We start from the raw sequence: 27,920 nt of genomic DNA on the forward strand, positions 1-27,920 counted from the left end.
GAAATGCCATTATAAGACACTCAGGCCTCCTATTTGGTCCATGTTCCCCCACATGGCCTTAGGGGCAGATTTATTAAGCTTGGAGAAGAGATAAACTGGAGATAAAGCAGAGAAAAGGTAAAAGGAGATAACGCACCAGCCAATCAGCTGTGTTTGAAAATGACAGTTGGGAGTTGATTGGCTGGTGCTTTATCTCCTTTTACCTTTTCTCCGCTTTATCTCCAGTTTATCTCTTCTCCAAGCTTAATCCCCCACATGCCATAATGCCTCCAAATTCCATGCACACCTCTCACTTATCATAATATGTTCCCATGTAGTGGCAAACGCAGGATTTTTAGAGGGGGTTTCCAAATATAATCCAAAATTAGAAGAAGAAGCTGGTACACTAGGCACGTGCAGCAGCTGTGCTCCTTCCTTTACACTGCATGATGTGGTGGCAGCTCTATTGATCATATTATATACCAGTGATATTGTTATAGTTTAAGGCACTTGCCAAGAGAAGCCGGGTTTCTGGGCAACCAGAACACCCCCCTCCCCCACCCCTGCATTTGCCTATGATGTGTGCACTCTGATTAGACGTACTGTAATGGCATCCAGGGCTCCAGCCCTGGATGCCATTACAGTACGTCTAATCAGAGTGCACACATCATAGGCAAATGCAGGGGTGGGGGAGGGGGGTGTTCTGGTTGCCCAGAAACCCGGCTTCTCCTGGCAAGTGCCTTAAACTATAACAATATCACTGGTATATAATATATATATATTAAGGGTCTCATGTGCCTGGAGCTGAACATTTTCAAGGCCTATTTATTATAAGAAGTGGAGGGTATGGATCATAGGATAGATAGACATTAGGTCTGCAAGCACTAGGTCGACCACTGAAGGTGGTTGACATTGGGTTAACACAAGCATTATGTCTGCATGGGAAAGGTCGACATAGGGTTTTTCACTTTTTTTTCCCGCATGTCGACAAAGTCAACATGGACACTAAAAAGTGTATTGTGTCACCTCGCATGGCTCGCTGCGATCGCCATGCTTTTATGTTGTGTGCGTGTGCACAGCATCTATTCACTGAGAGAGGGACTGGGGGCATGGCCAGCAGCTCTCGGTGTTGGCCATGCCCCCAGGATTTGGCCAAGACTCCTGTTTTCTCTATTTTGCCACAACATAGGGTACGACTTGTCCTTAGGACAAGTAGGCCTAGTGTATGGGGGTCTTTAGAGTATTGTGGTCAGGCGGGTTCCAGAGGTGATGACTTACTAAGGAACCTGTCCATACACAGCAAATGGAGAAAAGTGACCTGTAAATATACTAGCTGCTAATAAGGGTTACTGAATGTAGCACAAAATACAATCAACACCTAAAAAGAGGATAAACCTTCCTGGAGAATTGCCAGAAATGTACATAATGTATATAAACAGCATTGAATGCAATACATTATAGTATGGCAATGTTGTGCAATATCACAAGGCAACACAACATCACCATAACCAGAGTGGGTCATCTAGGAAGCAAAAAAACAAACAAACCACAATCAATATTTATTGTAATTATAGTTATTTATTGTAATAGTGTCTTAGCATGAGATGTTATTAACGAAGACACCACTAGGTGGCTACTGACACAAGCTAGCCAGAATAAGTTTTGAGACCACACTGCTAAGAGATAGGTAGACAGCAAGTGCATACATACTGTAGGACAGGTAGTAAACGTTGGTTAGTTCTAACCAGAAATGTGGCCTATTGTGCATTTTTTTTAAGTGTTATATATTTTTTTTAAATTTATGATCAATTTGAAAAATAACTTGCTGAATGCTTTGTGAGAATGGCAAGAATTATCATTTGTAAAATGTCATATCTGAATTTAAGATACCAAACCATAGGCCATTTCACTTGCAGGAGGCTTGGAGCTTTGGAAAGGAGAAGCACCTTTGTAACACAAGAACCCACCTTAATGGGCCTGATTCAGCCCAGTTCGCTGAGGTGTGAATTTGCGCAGTGCGATTGACCGTGCATGCATCAGGCCGCAATGCACATGCACAACGCCATGTAGTGAACAAACAAACCACCGGTGTGCCAGAAAAACGCAGGCGCGCCCAAGCATTTTTTTAGGGAGGGTGTGTGACGTTAGCTCCGGCCTTTTCATTGTTCTTTTTTCATGTTTTTTTTTTTTTGTTTGGGGGGGGGGATCAAACAAAGAGCAGAAGATAAGATTTGATGGCTCTTGCAATTCAACAAGCCTGCACAGTTTAAATGGTACCATAATGAAACATCTTAAAAGGGATGGGTGGAGGGGGGACACACCTTCCTAAATTGACTTTATGTACATGCAGTGCAGTCTGGCTCTTCACAAATCATTGCAATTTCACCATTCATACACCATGTATGAATAATTGTATCTCAGTCCCTAAAGATAGTCTTAGCACAATGAGAACTCTATGCAAAAGTTGAGTTGTCTCAATCTTTTAGAATTTTACATTTTTTCAGAAGAGGTCAGTGCATTATGTCAGACTATGTAGCTACCCACCGCCCACATCCTCTCATGGTACACTGCGGTTTTTGTGTAGAAAAAACTATTCTTTATCAGCTGCCAATTTATGTATGTTTCATGTTTTATTGTTTAGAATTGTCCCCAGTATGTCTCAAAGCGTTGCATGATATACAGTACTTCCATCTTTGTGACCTAGCCATTTGGTGCTACACACTGTAATCCATACCTGCCTACTTTTTATAACTCTTCTCTAGAAGAAGCCCGGAGACTGAGGAGTGAAAAGGGGGTGGGACGGGGCTACGTTACCAAGCCCTGATGTCACCAAGCCCCACCCCCATGACACCCAGTCGCGTTAATTTGCGGGTCCAGGGATTGGGGGAGGGGCTAAAATTATATGAAATGCCGCAATTCGCATAATTTTAGCCACACCCCCTCCCCACGGACCCGAGAAATTTAGGATTTTATAACGCAGGGAGGGGGGGGGGGGAGCAGGGGCTGCGGCGGTGATCAGGGAGATTTGGCCACCTTCCCGGGGGACCCGATTTGTAAGGGGAGGGTATGCTGTAATCCTCACTGATGAAGTCCACTAAATATACACCACTAAACAAGCAATCATGCACACATTAACAAAATAGATATCATATACCATTTTATTTAGGTATATATGAGGGTATGTCTATCCAGAGGCTGAATTACCATTGGTGCAGCAGGTGCATTGCATTCCCTGAGGACTATGAGGCCCACTGCTGGGTATGGGGCATTGGTTCGACCCTATATAGGTCTACATGCATTGAGTCGAAAACTGAAGGTAAACAGGGCTTAGGTCGACACCTGAAATAGGTTGACGTGGCTAAGTCAAAAGGTCAACATGAGTTTTTCACTTTATTTGGTCCCAAATGTTGACATAGTAGACATGGACACCGTCAAAGTGCACTGTGTCCCCTTACATGACTCGCTGCACTCGCCATGCTTCGGGCACACTATTTTATACTTCCACCACGTCCTAGTGGATGGTAGGGCATGAAATACCGCCCGTCGGCACAGGTTGGATGGAGTGGAGGATAGGGGCCCAAATTATATTTTTGCACATGGGCCAACCTCTCACAAGTTCTGTCACTGTGTCTATCTATTTTATAGTCTAGGAGGTGACTGATATCATACCCATTATCTAAAAAAAATCTCATACTCATTTATATTGGTGTAACCTGTAGATACATATAATAATGTTGTTTTAATGATGTTGCTTTAATGATTAGCTGGTAAATAATAGGGTTTTTAAATTAGTTAAATAATGTAATTCTGCCTCCTTCGTTCTTGACGAATCTTGGGAAGTATTTATTCCCTTACCCATAGGGGTTGCACATGTTTTAAAAGTCCTCCTTTAAAAAAGCTGCAACCCCTCTGCAGTAAAACGCGTTAGCTGGACCCACCTTGCCTACCTATTTGGAATCTTTAACCAAGGAGTGTAAACGGACCAATCCACACTGTTTTACCATGTGTAATCCACACCACAGCTCCAAGTTGCTTTACAATTATTGACTGGACCAAACTATACACACCGCACAGTCTGGGGACCTGCGCATTCAATTTCAGGACAGCATCCCTTTAACGGTGAACGGGTATTTATAAACACGGACAGTGCCGTTACTGGATACACAATAACGTGGGTTATAATAGGAATGGACGCTTGTTTACATTAGCCAACCCTAGCCTGTGAGAGCTACCAACAGTTCACATTTTCCAGGCAACCTAGCTGCTGCACAGCTGCACTCATTAATCACTGACACATTTTAAAAGATACACAGATGGAGCTAATTAGCTCACTTGTGATTCTGTGAGGAGACCTGCAACACATGCACTGTTGGTAGCTCTCGAGGACTAGGGTTGGCTACCCCAGCTTTAGAGACTGGTCCCTCACTGGGAGGCATAGGTGGCTATTTTATTTACCCAGTTCAATTTTATGTGCTTATACTGAATATAGTATTATTACATGCATACCTTTTACTCATCCATGTATTTAATTATTATATTACGATACATTCAAAATAGACTGTGCTGCATGGTCTATTTCTACGTGCGATACCGACCGTGTGGGTCCACGCATCAGTATGGCATGCAGCTGAACAATGTGGGATTTTTACTAGATTGCTATGCGATTTTGACGGTATAGTCAAAATTGCCCCGTGTGTGCACACCATATCGTCCCATCAAAAACATTTTTTAGATGTTAACTTCTGAATTCTGAATGATAGGCCCGATAAATCGGATAAACAGTGACAAATTGAATATGTTTCAGCTCTGCTTTCAATTTGCGGTCCCATGCGCGTTGTATCAGAGATCGCAAGGCCTACACTATAGATTTATTGGATCCTGCAGGCCTTGCTGGGATCGCATACGATACATTGTTTGCAAAAGGACCAGATATGATGTATGGTATGTGATCTTGCTCCCGGGAAGCTGTTAAGCAGTTCACAGGGGATCGTCACAGGACGTCAGCCGCCCGCTTCATCTTCGTCCAGGCGCATGCAAATAAAAGTCAGTTTCCACTGACTTCTATTTGCGAAGACAGGAGAAATCATTCAATGGTCGGCAACCATCAAATGATTTCTCCTGCAGCTGAGGCATGTCCTCGTTACACATCCCCTCGCATATTACATGTGTCCTCGTTACACATCCCCTTGCATATTACCGAGGGAACCTGGCGATGGCGGCAAGTGTTTGGGCAGGCGGCATCTCAGCCGATTGGTAAACTACGATGTTTGCAGCTTACCAGACCAATCTAAATTGGATCCTTAATCCCATATACCAAAGTGTGCCTATTTTTCCCTCCCTATATACTGTACAACTTGTTCCTGTATGGTGCAAGTAAGGGTGGATCATTTTGCAGTAGATGTCCTTCAGTAGGATTATTTCTGGAATACTACAGAGGGCTAACCATGGCCTGTATCTACTTCTTACAGCGCTTCCTCTTCTTCTTCTGGAAACAAGATAGAGAACCACCAGAATCCATCATGTCACTTCAGTAAAGGCTGTAAACCTTAACACCGTAGCTGCCGAACCCAAGATATCTAGGTAGATGCAGCTTTGTCTAACAGAAATTACATACCCTCCAACTGTACCGGATTTGCCGGTACAGTACCGTTTTTTAACGGTCTGTACCGGCAAATAAAGATTGTACCGAATGTACCGATTATTTGTCTGCTCCCCCCGGCTCCTGTCAGTCACGACTGGTGCCCTCTCCAACATGTCCCGACTCCGTCCTCCTCCTGGCTTCTCCGCTCAGTGTGACACTGGTGGGGCGCTCTCCGCTGGCCCCAGCACCCGTTCCCAAGAGTGCATTGCGGGTCCCATGCCAGCGTGATGACGTCACGCGCTGGCAATGCGGACCCGGCATACTCAGGGGAAAGGACTGTCTCAGCCCTCTCCGCATGCGCAGTGAGCACCATCTGGGCGCAAAGCTGCCTCCTGCCTGTGGCTGCTCAGCGTGGGGTGAGGTGGCCAGCGCGTGTGGGGATCATCCTTGTTGGAGCCTCAGAAGCAAATGAAACCAGCACTGACACACTACACTGCAAGTAAGGTGGCTGCACTTATTTAATAATATTTTAAATCTTCTCACCATGGCCCTTATTCTGATCGATGCGGATATTCCCGCTTGCGTACGGGCCGCCGATGTTTATCTTCTGCGCATGTGCAGAGGTCACTCTGCGCATGTGCAGGCGATTTCGCCGCAAGGATTCTCTATACGCCGCACAGGGGGCGTAGAGGGGCGTGAGGGGCTACTTATCCTCATTACCCTATGCATACGCCCCGCGTTTCATGGGCGTTCCCATGCAAACGCGGGGCGTATGCATGGTAATGAGGCCGTGACGCGTGGGTACGGGGCGGGCATCTGACATCGCCGGATGTCAGCTGCCCACCCCCATACAAGATTTCACACGGACAAGTGTCCGTGTGGTCTTGTGTTGCGGGACCTGGTGGAGCGTGCGGCCCTGCATTCGATGTTCGGCGACCATCGAATGCAGGGGCTGCTCCCACCATGGAGGAGGCGTATCCCCGTCCAATTTCATGCGGATCGCCACATATCCGCGTACGGACGGCCGTGGCGATCCGTATGGAAGGCGGGGATTCGCCTGCACGGTCGGAGCCGCATATGCGGCTCCGGCCGCACCAACCAGAATAAGGGCCCATATCCGCTTCATTACATCGTATGCATACCCTCCAACATGGCTTGCCCCCCCCCCCTCCTGCATAAGTACTATATCTGAAAAAATGCCCAGCCAGTATACATTCGGAAAGGGGGCGTGACCACGCCCCTTTTATCCGTGGTCACGCCCCCTTTCCGTATGTGTACCGATTTCTGCTCTAAAAATGTTGGAGGGTATGAAATTACAGTCGAAGTGAAAAATTGGTCATAGAATGGGGGCAAGATGAAGCAACAGGCCGTGCGTTCTTAGCACCCTGCTGCTTTATCATTTCCTTTGCAGGCAGGTCAAAAAACAAAATCATCATAAACAAAACAGACAACTATCCTATATATATATATATATATATATATATATATATATATATATATATATATATATACATACAGGTCGGGTATCCCGCATCCGGGCATCCCGTATCCGAATTATTCCAAAAACCGTGTTTTTTTTAAATAATAAAATAAAAAAAAAAATTGTTCCCCCCCCCCCCCTAACCCTCTTTTAATACTTACCAAGTCCTCCGGCGTCCATGGCAGGCCTTCAGCATCCTCTCCGGCGTCTCCAGCGGTCCCAGGAGTGCTTTGCGCGAGTGCTGGTGACGTCACCGGCGCGCCTGGGAACTCGCGCAAAGCACTCCTGGGACCGCTGGAGACGCCAGAGAGGATGCTAATGGCCTGCCATGGACGCCGGAGGACTCCATGAACGCCGAGGGACCATCGGGCAGGTAAGTAAGACTAAGTAAGACTAAAAAAAAAATTATTCCAAAAACCGGAAAATTCTCTTATCCGGAATGCTCATGGTCCCGAGCATTTCGGATAAGGGAGACTCAACCTGTATATATATATATATATATATATATATATATATATATATATATATATATATATATTTATTGTTTGTTTGTCTCCAAAACACTGCCATCTGTTGGCAACGAGTGAAAGTACATCTCCTTTTCTGTTGCACATGCACAAACACAGAGGCAATCACAAGGTAGCAGAGTATCTTTTGAAGCTTTTGCTTCGAGCGGGCTTACTAGTATATATGTATGTATCCTAGGGTCGACCCATTTAAGGTCGACAGTCAATAGGTTGACCATTATTGGTCGACAGGCTATAGGTCAACACATTAAAAGGTCGACATGGCTTAGGTCAACATGAGTTTTTCACCGTTTTTGTTGTGTATGTCGATTTTTGTCAACATGGACACCGTATACTATTATATTCTCCCTCTATGTTCACGTGGATAGTTAAGTATGAAAAAACACCTGTCCTGGGGGAAAAAATCATGAAAAACTTGTTGACCTTCCACGTTGTGTCGACCTTTTGACCCTGTCAACCTAAGGTCATTCGATAATCGGAAGTGCTGCAATGCACTCACTGTAACTCGCAGGGATAATGGCGACAATAACCGCTGTCGCTGTGAATTACATCCTCGGGGTATTTGAGGAATCTTTCACATATTTGATACTGTATACCTGGGAATCTGAGACTGCGCATGCACACAGTGGGCGAGATGCAGCAAAGCCTTCTCTTGTGGTTAGACCTTAGAAAGTGCCAGTTACAGTGGTTTGGCCACCTACCGCTTTTGCACCAAGCCTCGGAATGCAATAGAATAGCGAGGCCCTATATAATCTTATCGGATCCCTCCCAGCACCTCCCGTGGTGTGCACCTCAGCTGACACATAAACCCAGTAGTGCCATGATTGCAAATGGGATTCAGTCAAAATCCCGACGGTCAAAATCCCGACAAGGACAAAATCCCGACAAGGTTAAAATCCTGACAAGGACAAAATCCCAACATTTAAAATCCCGACAAGGTGAAAATACCGATATATAGAATGTACAGGTGAAACAGTCAACATGACTTTGTGTCGACAGGTCACGAGTTATTGGACCCGACATGTGCCGACAGGCGGTATTTCATGCCCTACCATCCACTAGGGCGTGGTGGGAGAATAAAATAGTGTGCCGATTGCAGCGAGGCACTGTGCCCGAAGCATTGCGAGCGAAGCGAGGGGCTGCGGTTCACTTTCAACTGTGTCCATGTCGACCGTGTCGACATTCGGGTAAAAAAGAAACTGTGAAAAAACCCATGTCGACCTTGCGACCTGTCAACATTCTATATGTCGGTATTTTGACCTTGTCGGGATTTTAAATGTCGGGATTTTGTCCTTGTCGGGATTTTAAATGTCGGGATTTTGTCCTTGTCTGTATTTTGACCCATTCGGGATTTTGACCCTGTCGGGATTTTGACTGTCGGGATTTCATACCGAATCCTTGCAAATGACTTCTCTTTCCTTACCACAAGAGCTGTCTATTGTGATTTTCTTTTTGCATATGGCGTAACTCTGATATGAATGGTGGGATACATGAAATATGTGATGCTTGCTGCATCCCGCCCAGAGATTAGGGGTGCTGGATGGTCTCCCGACAATGGGGATTTTGATGGTCAGTAGAACGACGTTGTAATCCTGATTCACAGGGGCTATTCTCCCTTGTGGGAGTCCACAACCCCCATAGAGGGAGTCTAGAACCTGTGGTGAGCAGACCGAGCCACCGTGCCCACAAGGGGCTTCTTAGTGCTCGCCCAGCAGTTGGGATTCCGTCGTCGGTCTAATGACCTTCGGAATCCTGACTATCGCCAGGTCATACCACACCCCAGATTAGGGAACTGACCGGGCTGAGGGAGAGGGGTCGGAGACTGGTACAGTCCCCAGGAGATTGACCAGAGTCCCCATCGATAACAATGGGGACTGCGGTCTGCAGCGCTGATGTGCCTTCTGTGGTAGATTTCTGTGAACTCTCCTGCATTAGTGTTAGTACATAGCGGGAATATATAAACTGTTTCTGCATAACTGTTTGCAAAATAGGCTTGAGGCAGCATGATTTAGTACATGAGATGATAGATTTCCAACACAACGTCAACAAGGTGTCCTCCTCACATTGTTACTACAGTATAGCTATGACCCAGGCTATGAGCACACACACCACCAGCACTGGGAACAAGGTGACCACAGGTGCCCTGGCCTGAGGATAACACCCTGGTGCTGGAGATGAGTAACAGAGCACTTTCACTTCCAGTATCCGCCGCCCGGGGGAGGAGGCTGCCTCTCCTCCCTTCACCCACCGCCAGCAGCAGCAGCAACAGCAACACCGCCACTAGTGACATCCTACTGCACATCCTACTGCCCAGCACAGAGCAGCACCGGCCGGGTGCCCAGATCCCACAGCTGCAACCTACTCCAGAACCCGCTGCATGCTGTGCCGCCGCTGCCTGGGACTATGGGAACCCGCCCAGACGACATGGAGCTGAACGGGCGAATGGATGAGACAGCCCACCTACAGGACGGGGAGGTAATTGCGAGGAATGGGCTCTGGATGGAGGAGGGCGGCGGGCCTCGCAGGGGGAGAGACCAGGGGGCTCTTATAGCAGAGCAGCGGTGTCAGAGTGGCAGCAGGAGTCTGCTGCGGAGTCCGGAGTGGACCCTTTGCTGGCTGATAGCGGCCACGTCACAGCTGCCCGGGTCCCATCCAGTACCTGGCTGCAGCCCGGGTTCCCCAGCAGTGATGGCTCATACTCTGTGCTCCTGACCGAGTATTATATATAATCCGTATAATGGTGTCTGGGCAGTGGGAAATCACTGCCCAGCTCTGTGTAATGCAGCCTGAGTTTATACACTGTATACTGAGATCAGCCTGTTGCCATAGGGAATGCCTGAATATACTGTAATAAATAAATACTCTCTCTCGCTTGACAAAAGGTGGAAAACACCTGTCTTTGCATCTGGTGACCTTCCCTGAAGTGCTGCTCCTGCCAAACTCTGCCTATCTGATTCTAAGGGTTAAACACCAGGGCATAGTGTTTTTTAATATAGCGGGTATATATATAATCTAGTAGTATTGTCATTTTCGGTACTTGTTTAGTTTCACGGCGGCAGATATCGCATGCGATGCGATTCAATGCGATTTTGTACCTGTTTATATCCCCACTATCCACTACGCATGGAGTTGATTGTAAATAGTGTGGTGAGCGCAGCGAGCCACCGAGCCCGAAGCATGGCGAGCGTACGCGGATTACTTTACATGTATTCCGCATCCCCTTGCGGGGCTCGCTGCACTCGCCACGGAATACATGTAAATTAATCCGCGTCCCCCGCTGGGCTCGCTACACTCAACACGCTTCGGGCTCGGTGGCTCGCTGCGCTATATAAAATTAACTCTGTGCATAGTGGATAGTGGGGTTATGAACAGGTACAAAATCGCATGCGATATCTGCTGCCATGAAACTAAACAAGTACCTTATTTTCTACTGCAAAGCGTATTCTTAATATGTTGTGCTATTATGAACTCATCCATAAATATGTATGTTCTTTGGTTTCATCATTTTATCCATTTGTGAGACCAGGGAAATTCCAGGTCATCTGACCCCATCACTTGGTTTCTAGCTTACGGGAACTGTGGGTGGTGCTGACGGGGCTGTGTCAACTGTCTCACAATGTTATCAGTTGAGTTGAGCACACAAGTATATGTCATGGCCGTGCTTTCATCCTGAGGGGAGAAAACATGTGCTTGTTCTATCCCTTACTGACTGGAGTGGAAAATATTGTGGTTAGAAAAATGAGTATATTTCCATATCATCCCTAACAACTGTGTATAGATAACATTCCGCACATTCTTTTGTAATATGTTTATGATTGTGGGGCCTATTTTTCATGCCTTTTAACCATAAGATTATGTAGAAACTGAAGGGTTCATTTTATGTCTTAAGGCAGCGGTGGGGAACCTCCGGCCCGCGGGCTGTATATGGCCCCCGGAGCCGGTTTTTGTGGCCCGCCCACCCGCCCGATGACATTACAGCGAGTCTCATAAAGGGGAAATCTCGTGAGAGCTACCGACCTCTCGCGAGATTCCCCCTGCACTCCCTGCACAGCCGTCGGACCACACAGACCAGCGATTTGTAACCTGTGGCAGCCGCCGGAGCGTGGGACGGCTGCCGCAGGACGATTTGAAAGTTGTTTTTATTTTTTTAAATAGCCCCCGAGGCATTATGCCTCAATGTAAACGGCCCGCGGACCCCAAAAGGTTCCCCACCCCTGTCTTAAGGCCTCCGCACACTTGTGCAATTTGGGCCCGATTTCACCCGATTCCTACGGATTGGCCCCAGATCGGGCCCAAATGAGATGTGTCTGGGATCTGTCCTGATCCAATGCACACGGGACCGCACATCGGATCAGACCCGGAGATCATACGTGCTGCATGTATGATCTCTGTGTCTGACCCCCCTCCTGGCAGCAGGGAACAGGGATCGCATGCGAAACATTGCATGCAAAACATCGCATGCAGTAGGGCTGCTTGTGATGCATTGCATCCGATCCTGAGACTCAAGAGGGTCTAGGGCGGCTGGAGGGGGAGTGTATGCTACTTCTCCAAGGGCAGAAGTCGCATAGTGTATGTCCACCTCTAGGTTTTCCATGTATTTGGGATTATAGAAAAATGATTAGCCGGTACTTATGTAGTATCTGGGCGTCCGATTTTGTGATTGTATGCCTTACCTTAAGGCATACAATCAGATGCGATGCGATTCGATGCGATTTTGCATAGGATTCAATGTTAAGAAGGTCCTGTTCATTTCCGCACTATCCAAGTGGGCATAGAGTTGATTTTATATAGCGTGGCGAGCGCAGCGAGGGGACGCATATTTCTTAAAAAGTATTCTGTGTCCCCTCGCGGGGCTCGCTACGCTCGCCACGCTTCGGGCTCGGTGGCTCGCTACGCTCGCCACAGGTTTATATCCAACTCCATGCCCACTTGGATAGTGGGGAAAGGAAAAGGACCCCTTTTTCCCATTGAATTCTATGGAAAAATCTTGACCATCGCATCGCATACGATTTGGTCGCATGCGATGCGATCCGATCCGATTTCTAAATCGGACGCCCAGATACTACATAAGTACCGATTAGCCTAATTAGGATTTTGCAATATCATGTATTTCGTAGCTGCCATTCTTCTATGTTATCAGGCAAAGCTGATAAAAAGCAATGTCATTATGCTGTGGGAGCTGCTGTGCATCAGCAGGGCGGTATTGTTTGAAGTGTGGGTAGTGTTGGATTTGGACCACACAAGCTGCTTTTAACGCTTGGCAAAAGCTGTATCTTTGGACCAACTGATGAAAACCGTTTTCCACGTTACAGCTGAGTCAATATTAATGCCTTTTTGACAAACTCCAGACGTGTTTTTAAATGATTAATTTTGAATAATATATTTTTTAACCCACCCGTGCAGGCTAAAGCCCAATACATACTAGGCAATGTCGCCGATGCCAATATTGGCAGCGGTCCAGCTGGGGGTGCCGGCATCAGCAAGTGCATACACACTTGCCAGTGCTGGCTCCGAGGAGAGTGACGGAGGGGGAGAGATGGCCGTGCTGCTACTGTTGTTAAGGAGGACCTGCCTCGTCCGGATATGCTGGGAGCGCATCATTAACAACATCAAGCGTCAACACTAGAACATGTCCAAACTATGGCCCTCCAGCTGTTGTGAAACTACAAATCCCATCATGCCTTGCCACAGTTTTTCTATTATGGAATGCTAAAACTATGGAAAGGTATGCTGGGATGTGTCGTTTCACAACAGCTGAAGGGCCTCAGTTTGGACATGCCTGTATTAAATGAATGAAATAGGGCAATTCCAAATTAACGGATGTAATTCTCAGATACTGTACAATGTATGTGATAAACATCTGGATTGCTTCAAATATAAAAAATAACATTTTACCACAATTGTTTCTACCACTGGTGAATACAAATATGAAGGGTGAAATGTATTCGGGTAAGAGAATCATAAAGTGAGAGATTTGATAAGAAATCGGCGGGGTTTTTTTTTTTTTTTTTTTCCATATAATTTTTATTAAATTTTTCCCTCTTTTACAATTCATAAAACAGACAAGTATCAATCCTTTCATTATCAAAAGGAAAGGTTTGAATATTTTCGATACATTATTACATACTTTATCATCAATTTACTTGTCTCTTACACAATACTAACAAACGTTTAACAATACTAACTAACATGTATACATACACATAGCCTGCCTTCCTCCATGATTGGGACTTTAATTGCATACTTTGTAACCAATTATCCGAAACAATAGAACAATACCGAGAAGAAAGAAAAAAAAAAAAGAGGAATAATTAATAAAAAAAGGGAACATCCGTATCGGGGAGACTCGTCACCATTGTTTTTGGTGGCAACTCATATTCCTTACTTCACCACCAGCCTATCTTTATGTTGTTTTGATACTCTTCATTGAATAAGTGTTTATGCTATAGTTCATCTATAACCACTGCAAGCTTTAGTTTTAAGAACACATTACTAACCCCTATCAGCAATTCCACTTCTCACGTTCCATTTCATTTCATTCAATTTGATTCATTAATAAAAGTGCCTAAGACAGACTATCTTATTTTATGCCCTAAAACTATGAGTCATGTTTTGTCAAAAGGTGACCTACCTTAGCCCCTCCTATTTATATATACCATGCTCCTAATTTACATAGTGGGATTTCCCCTCCCCCTTCCCCCACCCTACCTCCCATTCCCTCCCCCCCCACCTCTTTTAATTGTGAATGCTTTGTGTGCCTTTTATTTAGTGCATCATTATCGTATGTGAAAAAAAGAAAATTATATTGTTATTATTATCTTTTTTTTTTTTTTTTTTAATATATCTATATTACTAGTGTTTTATTCTTTCCCAACCTTTAAGTGTTTACTTGTGTAGGGCCCCCTTTGGGCATATTATTGTTTTTTATAAAATTTAGTCCTAAACCAACCCTCCCATATTTCAAAAAACTTTTTTGTGGTTTTACGTGTGACGCTTATATATCTCTCGTGTTCACTATTTTGATTCACCAATTTAATCCATGCTCTAGTTTCAGGGCCTGTCTTAGCCATCCAGGAGCGTGCAATGATTACTTTAGCCATTGTACACAAATTTATGGCCAATTGTTTTTTAGCAGACGTAAATTTATCGTCTTGCCACACCCCCAAAATATATGCCAGGGGGGAGGCATTTTGCACCGGAATACCACTTTGTGCCATTATTTGCTCTATCTCTTGCCAGTATTTCCGTACTACTCGACATTCCCAAATTAAATGAAAGAAGCCACATTGCAATTCATCACATTTGGGACATTTGTTAATATAGTTGGGCGCAAATTTACTAATTTTTTCAGGAGTCATATACGTTCTGTGTAAAATATTGAACTGTATTTGTTGGGCTCTAGTGGAGTTAGTTGCAGTTGCAATAGAGTTAAGTGCAATTCTCCATGTTTCTTCATTAATCCCGATTATATCCGTTTCCCACTTAACCCTGAGTACAGCGAGGTTTTCATCTTGTGTATTCTCCAACAAAAATTGATAACATCTTGAAATTATTTTATCCTTTCCTAACTTATTTAACAACAATTTAACTGTAGAGTCCTTTAAATTAATGCCTTCCCGCCCATTTCGAAGTGAGAGCGCGCTCCGCATTTGTAAGTATCTAAAAAACATTTGTTTTGGGAGTCCAAACTCATCCTGCATCTGCGTGAAGGGCTTCATATAGTTATTACTGTATACTTGGCCAATGGACATTATTCCATATTGGTTCCATATTCGTACTACTTGCTGATCTCTAATTATTTCAGTACCATTTAAGGAAAACAAGAATGTATCAGGATCAATATCACCTACTCTCTGATTCTTACTGACCCGTTGCCATACTTTCCTAGCCTGTACAATTAAGGGGACTTGGATTTTAATTTTCGCTTTTGTAAGTAGCACCTGTAATGGCGTATGCCTCGGAGCCACTATTGCCAGAATTTTGAGCAATTCAGCGGGATGTTCCTGCCCATTCATCCATCCTTTTATTTGTGCTAATTGTGAGGCATAATAGTAAGACTTAAAATTGGGCATCGAAAGTCCCCCCTTTTCCCGCGATCTAGTCAGTATGGCCATCCTAACCCTAGGTTTTTTATTTGCCCATATAAAAGATGATATAACTCCTTGCATTTTATTAAATACAGCATCATTAATAAATATCGGGGCTTGTTGAAGTACATACAATACCTTAGGCAAGATGACCATCTTGACCAGATTGATGCGACCACTTATAGCAAGAGGGAGCCTCGACCAGCTTTTAAACTTCTTTTTCATATCACTAACTATTGGGTCGAGGTTATTCCGCACATATGCTCCCATTTCGACTGTGACAAGAACTCCCAGGTACTTAAACTGGTTCACCCTTAGTGGGTGGTGAGGCAGGGGGATTAACGAATTTCCCTGTCCTCCAGTTATAAGTAACTGCGATTTACTTAAGTTAGTTGTTAGCCCAGAATATCTCCCATATGCTTGAATGACTTCTAGCACTTTATCTAGGTCTCTTTGGTACTCGGAAAGCCCAACCAATAGGTCGTCAGCGTATAATGAAATGATGTTATAAGCAGCTGGACCTCCTCGGGTCTCCAGTATGTTTCTTAATTTACAGGCCAGGGGTTCTATTGCCAGCGCAAATAATTGTGGTGACAACGGACACCCCTGCCTGGTCCCCCTATATAGATTAAAGGTTTCCGACACATATCCATTAATCAGTACCCGTGCCTTCGGTGCTTGGTATAACAAAAATACTCTCTTAATAAAGCGGGGTCCAAATCCAAAACTGTTCAACACCTGTCGTAAGAAGGGCCACTCTACTGAGTCAAACGCCTTATTAGCGTCAAATGACGCCACTCCTACACTTTTATCCATAGCTCCTGCCCATTGCAAGTACGAGAAGACCCTGCGGAGATTAATGGCAGTCGATTTACCACAGATAAAACCGGTTTGATCCGGATGCACCAAGTGGTGAATTACCCTACCCAATCTAACTGCCATCATCTTCGCATAGATCTTCGCGTCGGCAGAGATCAAGGATATTGGCCTGTATGAATCTACCTTTAAGGGGTCTTTTCCTGTTTTTGGAATAACATTTATCACTGCTTCCGTCATTGACTGAGATAGCTTCCCATCCTGTTCCATCCCCCTAAATGAATTCCATATATGTTTGGCCATATTCTTCCCCAAGAATTTATATACCTCACTCGGTAACCCATCCACCCCTGAGGCCTTACCCTGTGGCATAAGTCTAATGGCTTCTTCCACTTCTTCAACAGTGAAGGATTCCTCCATCATCTGTCTACTCTCCTCTGGAAGGGAAGGAAGCCTAGGGTGACTTAAAAAATTTTCTATTTCTTCCGTCTCTATATCCAATCTGGATCTATAAACGTCTTTAAAGTGTTTAACAAATACTTCTGCTATCTCTGGAGTTGAGGTTACTATCAGGCCACTATCTGTGTTAATCTTAGTTATGATAGTGGGGGGCGCGTTTGTTTTAGCAATGTATGATAGGTATTTACCTGCCTTGTCACTATTTAAATACAGTTGGTGAGAGCTTTTTAATATTCGGAAGGTGGCCATTACCTGAAGGTGTGCCAGCCATTTCTGCTGTTCTTTTAACCATATTACTTTAGAGGTCTCGCTCTTATCATTCAGATATTGATTTTCCGACCTAACCATCTCCACCTCCAGTGCATTGGCCACTTCCCTATCTTTTTTTTTTCCACAGCTATTTCCTTCATGAGGATCCCTCTCAAGAAGGCCTTAAAGGTCTCCCATACGATCGTGTTGCTAGCAGTAGCATTATTTTGTGCAAAATACCCTTCCACTTCCCCTAACATTAATTCGCCACTATTGAATCTAGTCAGCCAACTAGGATGGAACCTCCAGTACGAAAAGCCCCTATCTAACTTCAGATCTAATTGCATGGTTACTGGCGAGTGGTCTGATATACCTCGTGCGTTGTATTCTATCTGTGCCACATAATTGGTCAATGCAGGTGAAACTAATATCATATCAATCCTTGAAAAGGAATCATGTGGCACAGAGTAGCAGGAATATTGCCGAACCCCAGGGTGTCTCTCTCTCCAAACATCCCTCCATCCTAACTGCTGAATAAATTCAGCCAATCCTTTATTTTTCACTGCCTTTACCATTTTCATCTGTAATCTATCTATATCTGGATCAATAACCGCATTGTAGTCCCCAAGACATATAATTTGTGCTGAGGGTCTCTCAGCTGCAAAATCTACTGCTTTCCTGAGTATATCATAGCAAAATGGCGGGGGTATATATATTGCAAGTATACAAATTCTACACATTTCAATATTTGCATCTAAGAAAACATATCTCCCCTGGGGGTCAATTTTACTAGTTATGCATTCAAATCCAATATTTTTCTTTATTATCACCGATACTCCCCTGGATGCTGGAGAGAACTGGGAATGGTATGATTTATCTATCCATGGTCTTCTTAACGCCAGAGTTTTATCCCCAAATAAATGGGTCTCTTGTAGACATATTATATCTGCTGCCATTGTTTTACATTGCTTCAGCACAAGTGCCCTCTTAATTTTTTCATTTATTCCCCTAACGTTCCACGTTAACACCCTAACCATTGCCAGTTTTCTCCCCCATCTCCACTCTGTTACAACAGTACATCCTCCCCGATATTCGTTCTCTATTCATCCCATATTTGCAGGCGATACACATAACAAACTTTACATCACATACAGTACAAACACTTACCCCCCCTTCCACCCCCCTCCCTGTATAACCTATCCCCTTAGGCATACCTGTTTTTAACCCCCTTACTCACTATACTACACTTACTTACACCCTTTAAAGGCACTTACACTCTGCCACTAAGGTTTTTCCCTTTTTTTAGGCATGCTCAGCTCCCCAGCCAAATCTTGAGGGCCTTGTATTTTTAACAAATATTTATAATTACAACTTTATGCCCCCAATATACCGTACGCTGTGTTTAACCTCCCCCCTCCCCCCCGCACCGCTCCCCCCCCCCTCCCACTATACCATTATTTGAGAAGGAGTTTTTTTTTTTTTTTTTTTTTTTTTTTATATATAAACCTCGGAGATTATTATAATATCTACTGTCCAGTTTTTACAATGCTGGGTCTCGGCTAGGTAGCAGCTGAGTACGGCCCGGATGGGTTTTATTCAGCCAGTCTGCTGCATCCTCAGGTGAAAGGAAAAAATTAGACTCGTCATTATGCAGTACTCGGAGTTTAGCTGGGTAGATCATGAAGTATTTCAAGTTCAAGTCTCTAAGCCTGCTCTTCACCTCCTTAAATCGCGATCTCTCCTTTTGAATTGCGTATGGGAGGTCTGGAAAGAAAGATATTCTCTGTCCATTATAGCACATTTTCTCACTATATCTGGCCATTTTTAACAGATTGTCTCGATCTTGGAAATGCAAGAGTTTTAACAGCATGGTACGAGGCGGGCCACCTGGGATGGGAGGCTTTGAGGGTACTCGGTGGGCACGCTCAACTGCAAAGAATGGTGTGAGGGCCTCCTTCCCGAACACTTGCAGTATCCAATCTTCCATAAATTTTTCAGGGGATTTTCCCTCCACCCGCTCCTCTAGGCCAATAACACGCAGGTTACACCTACGTAATCTGCCTTCCATGTCAGTGACTTTGTTCTGCAGTTCGAACACTTTACTAGACGTACTTTTTAGCTGCTTTTGCATTGGTACCATACTGTCTTCTAAGCAAGAAATTCGATTCTCCACTTCCAGTACTCGATCCCTTATTTTTTGAGCATCGTCCCTCAACAAGGTGATATCTGATTGTAGTTTATCAATTTGGCCTGATAGGCGAGTTTCACATGTACTGACTGCGTCAAGCACCTGCTGTAAGGTTACTTCATTCTGTGTCTGAGACCCACCTGCTTTTACAGGGGTAGATTGTGGGGTATTGGGAATAGAATTACTTGTATTCTGGGTTCGCGCGTATTTTTCTAACCGCGCTGCAGCAGTTGTTGTTTTCCCCATTTTGGGTAATGCGGTGTGTTATACTAGGACTATTCCCCCCTTTCCACGTATATTGGATTTAATTTAATTTACTGCCTTTAACACAGTGTCAGTGTCTCTGAATTGTCCAGCACTGAACAAAAAAACCACTGCTCAATATATTCTGCTGTCAGCACAGTGTTTTATACTGTCATATGTATCACACAAATAGGCAGTCTTACCCACAGCAGGCTTCAGTTCTACTGACCGATGTTGTATATCACGTAGCCTCTACTACCTTATTCCTGAGGGAGATGTTACGTGCCTTTTAAACTCAGTCCAAGCTCTCTGCAGCCATCTCCTGGGGACACTCTCTCAGTCGCTTGTACTCCAATTGAGGGACCCACGTGCTGGGAGCGTTACAAGGTGGCTGGTACCATCAGCTGGGGTTATCGGGCAAAATATCGTCCCCGTCCGTGTCTCAAGGGGCCGACCACTGCGTTCCCTGCTTCAGCCGCCCGCTCAACCAGGGGAGTCACCGGTGTCACGCACACCGCAGCGCGTCCACCCGGCAGCAGCTCCCGCCAGCCGATCCTGGCGCCGTCCGCGACAGTCAGCGATGTCAGCCGGATCTGACGTCTATCACACAGGCTTGCGTCACCCGTCCACTGCACCGGCTTCCGCAGGCACACCACGAACAGAAACCCACGGGGGCACTCCCGGCACCTCTCAATATCTGCACCTCTGAGTTCACACGACGCGGGCTCTTCTCTCTGATCTACCGGTCTGATCTACCGGTCAGTATTCTCCAAAGGAGGGGGTTGCCGGTCGGGGGACGAGGGATATGGGAGAGACGCTGGGGAGCTGAAGACTCTCCTCACCTCACGTGCACGCCGCCGTGGCTCCGCCTTCCCCGGCGGGGTTTTTTTTTAAAGCAGCAATCATATACACTGCAAAAAGCGGCAAACTTTTAAACTGCAAAATTAAGCTGGTTTTGCAGTGTATATGATTGCCGCTTTAAAAAAAAAACCTGGAGATTTCTTACCAAATCTCTCACTTTCTGATTCTCTCACCGTATTATATTTCCCCTCTTATGGCCTTATTCAGATCTGAGCTCAGTACAATTTTTTTGGGAAAATAGGCAAAACCATGTGTACTGCAGGTGGAGCAGATGTAACCTGGGCAAAGAGAGTTAAATTTGAGTGGGGTGTGCTGAAACTGAAATCTAAATTGCAGTGTAAAATAATGCAGCCAGCATTTACCCTGCACAGAAACAAAATAACACACAAATCTAACTCTCTCTATACATGTTACATCTGCTCCACCTGCAGTGCTCATGGTTTTGCCCATTTTCCCAATAAATTTGTACTTCTGCTCAGATCTGAATAAGGCCCCTAGTGTGAACAAGCCTCACCATTGTTGTCTGCTGTAAATAATAATTAATTAAAATGTAACGGATGTAACCGACATAGGACATGATCATTTCTGAAATAATTGTTTGATTTCTCTGATACTGCAACAGATATTTATTCCATACTTTTTGTACAATTAAGTATACACCACACAGATTGTTTTAGTACAATTTTGAGGAAAGTAATTTTTATTACCTTGACGTTATTTAATGGAATGTATGGGTAACAGACGTAACCCAAAATCCTCACTGACATAACCACCAAATACATTATTCAAGAAATGAAAAAGGGCCTCTTGCATTAACTGGTACAGAGTGATATACTTCTCCATTTTCATTTATATCAGTGACAGTCCCATAAAATTTGTCATTGTCATACTTTACTACAACAAAGTCATCTTTCTTAGCCGTGACATTTACGTCAACACTTTGTTGTACATCTGCTGGCTGAGAGACATGTTGTTCCTAAATGGTCATTGTTATTCTTGGGGGATTTATTTAACAAGCTTGGAATATATTGCTTGTAGCAAGTGTTCAAGTACTAGTATTGCCCCCATTCCAGGTTTGAAGAATTTTCACTACTTTCAATGGGAGAGAAATAATTTGATAGCCACCGACCATCGAATGATTTCACTCCTCTTTGGAAATAAGAGTGTAAACTAAATAACTTTTATTTCCATCGCTGGTCGCCGAAAATGGAGCATGTGCTGACGTCATGTGACGTCAGCCGCCAGCGCCGATCTGACATTCATTACCACATACATCAATGTTTTCCTTTTTGATAAGAAGAAAACTTTCATTTTCTCTGATATTTCTTGTACAGTTTCAAAGAACTCCATACAACTTTTGACTTACTTTCCTTCCTGTCAGCTCTCTTTATTGTCCCACCTAATCCATCCTTGGACCTTTCCCATGAGCATTCCCAAAAAATATCTAAGTTACTTCCTTCACATTCGGATGCAATTCTTCTGGGTTTGTCACAACAGTAAGTGTTGGCCAGCACCTAATAGGACCGACCCCCTAAATATGTGCCAAATTTAACTTTCACTAACCTAAAACCACATAAAACACTGACCTCAACTTTTGTTATATACAGCAATAATCCAAGTTTCTTACCTTTGTTTTCAGAAAACAGCAATAAATAGCTGTGGTCACAATCAAGGTCTGCCTGGAAGCCATTACTGAAATATAACAAAATGGTAGCATGTCATATGACACACTGTTACCAACCCATTTTTTAAACTACTATAGATTATGACTAATGCAATGTGAAATACATTCTTTGAATATCCCAACTTTTTTTTTTCATGTCCCATAACACCAAGACCAACGGACTTGCTGCAGTTACCATCAGTGACTAACATATCAACAGGGTGAGCACACTCATATGTTTTCCCAGTGTCAGCGCAGACACATCTAGGTGGGCTTATGTAGCTTGTACTGCCTGCTAAGTAAACCAATTGTGCCTACCTGGACATCCGAATTGTCAGCCATCTGTGATGTTACGGAGGTGCATGAAAAAGTGGGGGGACCTTCCTAGACCCCCCCCCCCCCCCAAAAAAAAAAATGACACAGAAGGCTGTTAGTGGTTATGATAATAGTTATGTATTTAAATGTGGTTAAATGTGCATTAAAAAAAGTTAAAAATAATAAGCAAAAGTTTTTGTTTACTTTTCATATGAAAAAACTTAATATAGGACACAAGATGCTTTTGGGTACTATGAGGTGACTTTTACAAAATGGAAAAAAATGTATCAAGCAGTTATTTAAAAAAATACTCTAGTTAAATTTCCATAAATTAAGTTATTGAACTAATTAAGCTCATTGGAATCTTCCAATTGCCTAATTAGTCATTTAGGGTGGTGTCAAATGTACTCAGAATTGTGTCCGACATTTTTCATTCCAGTTCTCATCCCCAGGGAGGTGCAAATGGAAAAATGTGACTTTACTCTGGTTCAATGCCAGTTGCTAATTTTATTGCAAAATTCTCAATTCAAATTTACAGAGAAAACAGCAACTTACAACTAACACCTAATTAGATTGGATCCTATAAATCAGCTGCTATGATGCTAGATATAACTGTGGAAAGCCAAATACATTTCACTACAATTGAATTTTCAAATGGCAGCCTATAATGGTATCATACTATGAATTTCATGCATAAGTTATATCTTACCTTCTATCAAGAAAGTTTAGCCCTTTTCCTATCCAGAATTTTAAAAGAGCTGATCACCTTGTTGATAATCTGTCTATGTAAAAGCCTTGCTATTAAAATGAATGTACATCCGAAGTTATTGCAGTATTGTTTGCAATGCTTATGAGTTTCCAAAAAAGCATTCTCCATATTTATAATTTAAGGGAACCCTCCAAGGGTCAGGCCCAATGTTCCGAATACTGATACTAAAGATGCCCATCAGCTAGTGCCATATGGCCCTTTTTCACATGATTTCGACCCATCAGCTCTCCCTTATCTTAACATCTTTTGGGTATTCTCAAAATTTCTCAGATCATCTTACAGCAGTCTTTTCCCAACACTTAGGGCGGTATTCAATGTGAATACTGGCGGCGTGCAGCGAATCCTGTTTAGGATTCGCTGCACATTTGCCACTACTCGCTGCGTTCCGGAGCCTCGCCGGCTCCGGTATTCAACGAGTCAGGGGCTCGCTGCCCCTGACTGGCGAATTTGAGCTCCTGCGGCGGATTCCGCAGGGAGCCTGAGGACGGTGACAGGCAGGGAGATGGAAGTCTCCCTGCCTGCCCCAGAACGTTTGTGGGGGGGAGGTGTGCTCCCCGGGAGCCAGGCAGCACAGGCTGCCCCCCGGGGGTGCCAGCAGGGGACCGGGTATATTCACTACACCCGATCATGCATATGTAATGATCGGGTGAAGTGAATATATGAATATCTAATGAGCGGCTCGGCTCCGGCCCCCTGCTGGCTGGTCTATGTAAAAAAAAATATATATATTTTTTTTTTTAAAAATTAAATATATATTCATGTGCTTACAGCACATGAATAAAAATAGCATGCCCCTCCTCAGAATAAAATTCCAGATTTTTTTACACCAATTGTAAAAAACAAAACACTTTATTTTAAAAGTTCACCTTCCACTTCACCATAAAAAGATAGCGATTGCTACTCGGTGAATCATGGCGAAAAAAACCTTGAAATGTATTCGCCATCTGGTCATTGAATAGGGTGATTCACGGTTTTAGTCAGAAATTCGCCAAACAGCACAAAATCGCCATAAAAACCTGGCGAATCAGCCTATTAGGCTTGATATAAAACTTTAAGACTTGTGCGATCTCCTATTTCTCCTATTTGTGATAAACTTCCCTAATCCCTGGTCTTAACTCTTTGAGTGCCAACGTTGCTGTGAGAGATGTGTAAAATATAAGCTAAAAATGCCAACATCGTAATCAAGGAATATGGGTTCTTGTGTAGTTTCACGGCGGCACTTCCCTGCGGCTCGCATCGTATGTAAATTGTATGCAAATATCAAATGCAATTTGCATATGATTTGTGTATGATGTGATACGCAATGCTACTATCCCCACTATCCACGTCACCCCGAAGCATGGGTACGCGGCACGCGTCCTCGCCACCTGTTCATACCCCCACTATCCACATCGGCGTGGAGTTGACTATATAAAGTGTGGCGAGCGCAGCGAGCCACCGAGCCTTAAGCGTGGAGAGCGGACACGGAAAACAAGCCCGAAGCGTGGCAAGCAGATTACTGGACATGTATTCCACGTCCCCTCGCGGGGCTCGCTGCGCTCACCATGCTTCAGGCCCCCAATATTTTTAAAGTAGGAGTATGGCTTGCTAATAGATGTCGGCGTAGATTTTAAAAGTGTGAAAGTGAATGAGAGAGGTTCTTACGTGCTAATGGGAAAAAATAAGACACAGGATAAGTCTATTCTGTATCTCGTCCTCCATTACAAAAGACATACTGCAATCTGTATTACTGGTTTTATCGTCCTTCCATCTGATAAACTCAACAAGAATTATCTGATAGGCCAGGAGAAATCATCATAGTGGGAAGTGGGCAGTACAAATCGGTCGGGAAGGGGGATATAAGGAGATGTCAGGAATAGGGTGGATGAGGGCTTTGTAGGTGAGAGAGAGACGGTGGAATTTGGTTTAAAAAGGACAAGGAGCCACACTATAGTCTATTTTTTCCCTTTTTCTTATTTGTTACGATGCATGAATGTTTACTTATGCCTTACTACATCATGATTTGGTGCACTCACATTGTTTTATATAGTGTTGATGCCTTACACTCCTATCTATACTTCTAGGTACCCGAATGGCACCTTTTGGGTTTATACTATAATATCTAATTATCCTGTGTGTATTACTGTTTTTGCTATGCTATATATCTTCCTTGTATGTGCCCCCCTATTTGAACACACCCACCCGTGTTTTCGTTTGTTTCTCATTTGTGCATCGCCAAGCTTATTGTGTCTTTATTTTTTTTTTCATTGTTCTTTAAATTTTAAAACTTTTAATAAAAATGACTCCCCCCCCCCTTCAAAAAAAAAAAGGACAAGGAGCCAGTGAAGTGGCAGGGTAATGAGAGGAAAATTAGATAGGCAGCAGAGGCAAGGCTAGCCTGAAGAGTAGCAAAGCAGGAGTGTGGAAGGCTGGAGAAGTGTACATTACAGTGGTGCTGGCATAGTGAGGGCTTGAGCAAGTGCTATGGTAGATTTTGAAGTCAGGTGTAAATTTCAGCTTTGAGGAACTGAGGGGTAGAATTATTAAGCTCGGTGAAGTGATAAAGTGTCTGGTCTTTATCGGCGGCCAATCAGCTCCTACCTGTCATTTTTCAAACAAGCCTGTAACTTCACAGTTAAAAGCTGATTGGCTGGTGATAAAGTACCAGCCACATCATCACTTCACAGAGGTTAATAAATCTGCCCCTGAGTGTGATAGGAGAAGAATAGTGCAAACTCCAGAATGACACCAGGGCTTAGGGAACAGAGAAGAGGGTAGGTGCTTTAGAGGTAAGTGCAGATGGTTACACACAAATGCAACACCATCCACAGAAGCCACATGCATTGTGTTGGGCACTATGTCACTTATAACTATTCAGTTCATGTAATTGAGGGGTGCACACATGTGACAGTTTAGCTGTTGTGTAACTACATATCCCAGCATGCCCTGCACAGTTTTTAACATTCCCTAATAGGAAAAGCTATGGCAGGGCATACCGGAGCTGAAGGCGTGAGTGTTTTCCACCTCTACTATAAAGAACGATGGCTTAATATGAGTATGTTTCAGGAATAGTCTGCTGGCCACTACTTTTGTGTCGCTTCCCCCAAATATAGACAAAGTAATCATTGCATCAACATTTTTTTTCCATCGAAGGTATTCAAGGTACCTGAGTTGCATCATCAATGCTGGTGATGCGGCTCGCCAATGCTGGTGATGCGGCTCGCCAATGCTGGTGATGCGCCCCAGGTACCTTGAATACCTTAATTGAAAAAAAAAAAAATTCCATTGAAAAGAGACTTAATTAATAGTTTCTTATGGTCTGTTGTGGACTTTATTAAAGACATCCAATAGAGGTGTACAAAGGGCTAATTAAAAGTTTACAAATATACAAACCGCCATTCCACTACTGTGTGTGTGTGTGTGTGTGTGTGTGTGTGTGTATGTATATACTTGTAGATCAGTTGCATTCTATGTGGGACACAGGACGCCATGATTAAGGGCCTGTAACAGGTCCGAAACGTCGGCTTACTACAACTTGAATATGATGGAATAAAAAGCACTTGAAATATTGCTGCTTGGTGAGTGCCCTGATTTCAAATTGTGTGGATTTGGACCATATTGGAATAATATGTGCCTGATGGGAGCACCGCCTATGTTGATCTTTGACCGTGAGTGCATTGGAAACAATATTGTGTGTATGTGTGTATGTGTATATATATATATATATATATATATATATATATATATATATATATAGTGAAATACATATATACCATCAGGTTGCAAGGATATATCAAATAAACCACATTAAGTATATAGTAGGTTGATAAATGAATGAAAACAAAGGAGTTCATGTCAGTGAACTGTTCATAGTGCTCTTGGTATTTGCAAGGAAACAAAGTAGGTCTTATTAGAGATCCCACAAGTATGTTGCAATGTGAATTGATGAAAATCCCCCAATGACATCACCCCTCCTAAAAGCAATTGCTAATAAACAAATTGTTAGCCAAGGCAGAAGTATGCTAGTTACAATCAGCCTGTTAGGGTTCAGCTGGATATGTGATTAGTAAGCAGCATGCTAAGCACTGTGGTAGTGAGGATGAAGGGCTTGCCGCCTAATGGTAACTATAGTGCAGCACCTATCAGTAATGCTGTATATGGCACATACTGCAGATCCTATAGTCTGCCATTCCCTGGAGACTTCTGTGTACAGCTTACGGATCCCAATGGAAAGCACTTCAGTGATTGGTCAATGGGTGGAACCAAGGATTCACTTACAGGATTATGGGCAGGCTATTAATACTGGTGTCTTACTCGAACCAGCTTGGGCCAGTTTCATAAGAGGTTTAGGGGGGTATTCAATCTGGGATTAGACTGTCGGTATGTTCCGACAGTTGGAATCCTGGGCCGTTTCCGTACAGTCTGACAGTAACTCAACAGTCTAAATTCAATGTTCTGACTGTCGAGTGTCGGAAAGTTTGTGGCCGTTTCCGACAAAACAGATGCGACTATAAAAGAGTCAAATCTGATTGCCTTCAATGCTGCCGGTAACAGCAGTATTGAATAGGCGAGTGCCGCTATTTCCGCCGGTGGAAATAGCGGCACAGATATGAATACACCCCTTAGAGCAGGACTGGACATTGGAAGCCCACCATCAAATGAGGGCTGGCCCTTACACTATAGAAACCTTGGATGAAACGGTAACTGACCATCACATCAAAAGT

General features: G+C 43.9%; 1 protein-coding gene across 1 annotated transcript in view; it reads left to right on the top strand.

Moving 5' to 3' along the window:
- Positions 1-9,745: 9,745 nt before the first annotated feature.
- The window catches only part of NINJ1 (ninjurin 1), a 54,434-nt gene continuing 36,259 nt past the window's right edge, over positions 9,746-27,920 (top strand). Inside the window, exon 1 of the mRNA XM_083156179.1 lies at positions 9,746-10,042. Within this exon, the coding sequence (XP_083012305.1) occupies positions 9,971-10,042 (72 nt within the window). The 5' untranslated portion in view covers positions 9,746-9,970. The remainder of the gene's footprint in view (positions 10,043-27,920) is intronic.

This window comes from Crinia signifera, chromosome 8 (assembly GCF_055691185.1).
Source record: "Crinia signifera chromosome 8, ASM5569118v1, whole genome shotgun sequence".
In the NCBI taxonomy this organism is placed as follows: Eukaryota; Metazoa; Chordata; class Amphibia; order Anura; family Myobatrachidae; genus Crinia; species Crinia signifera.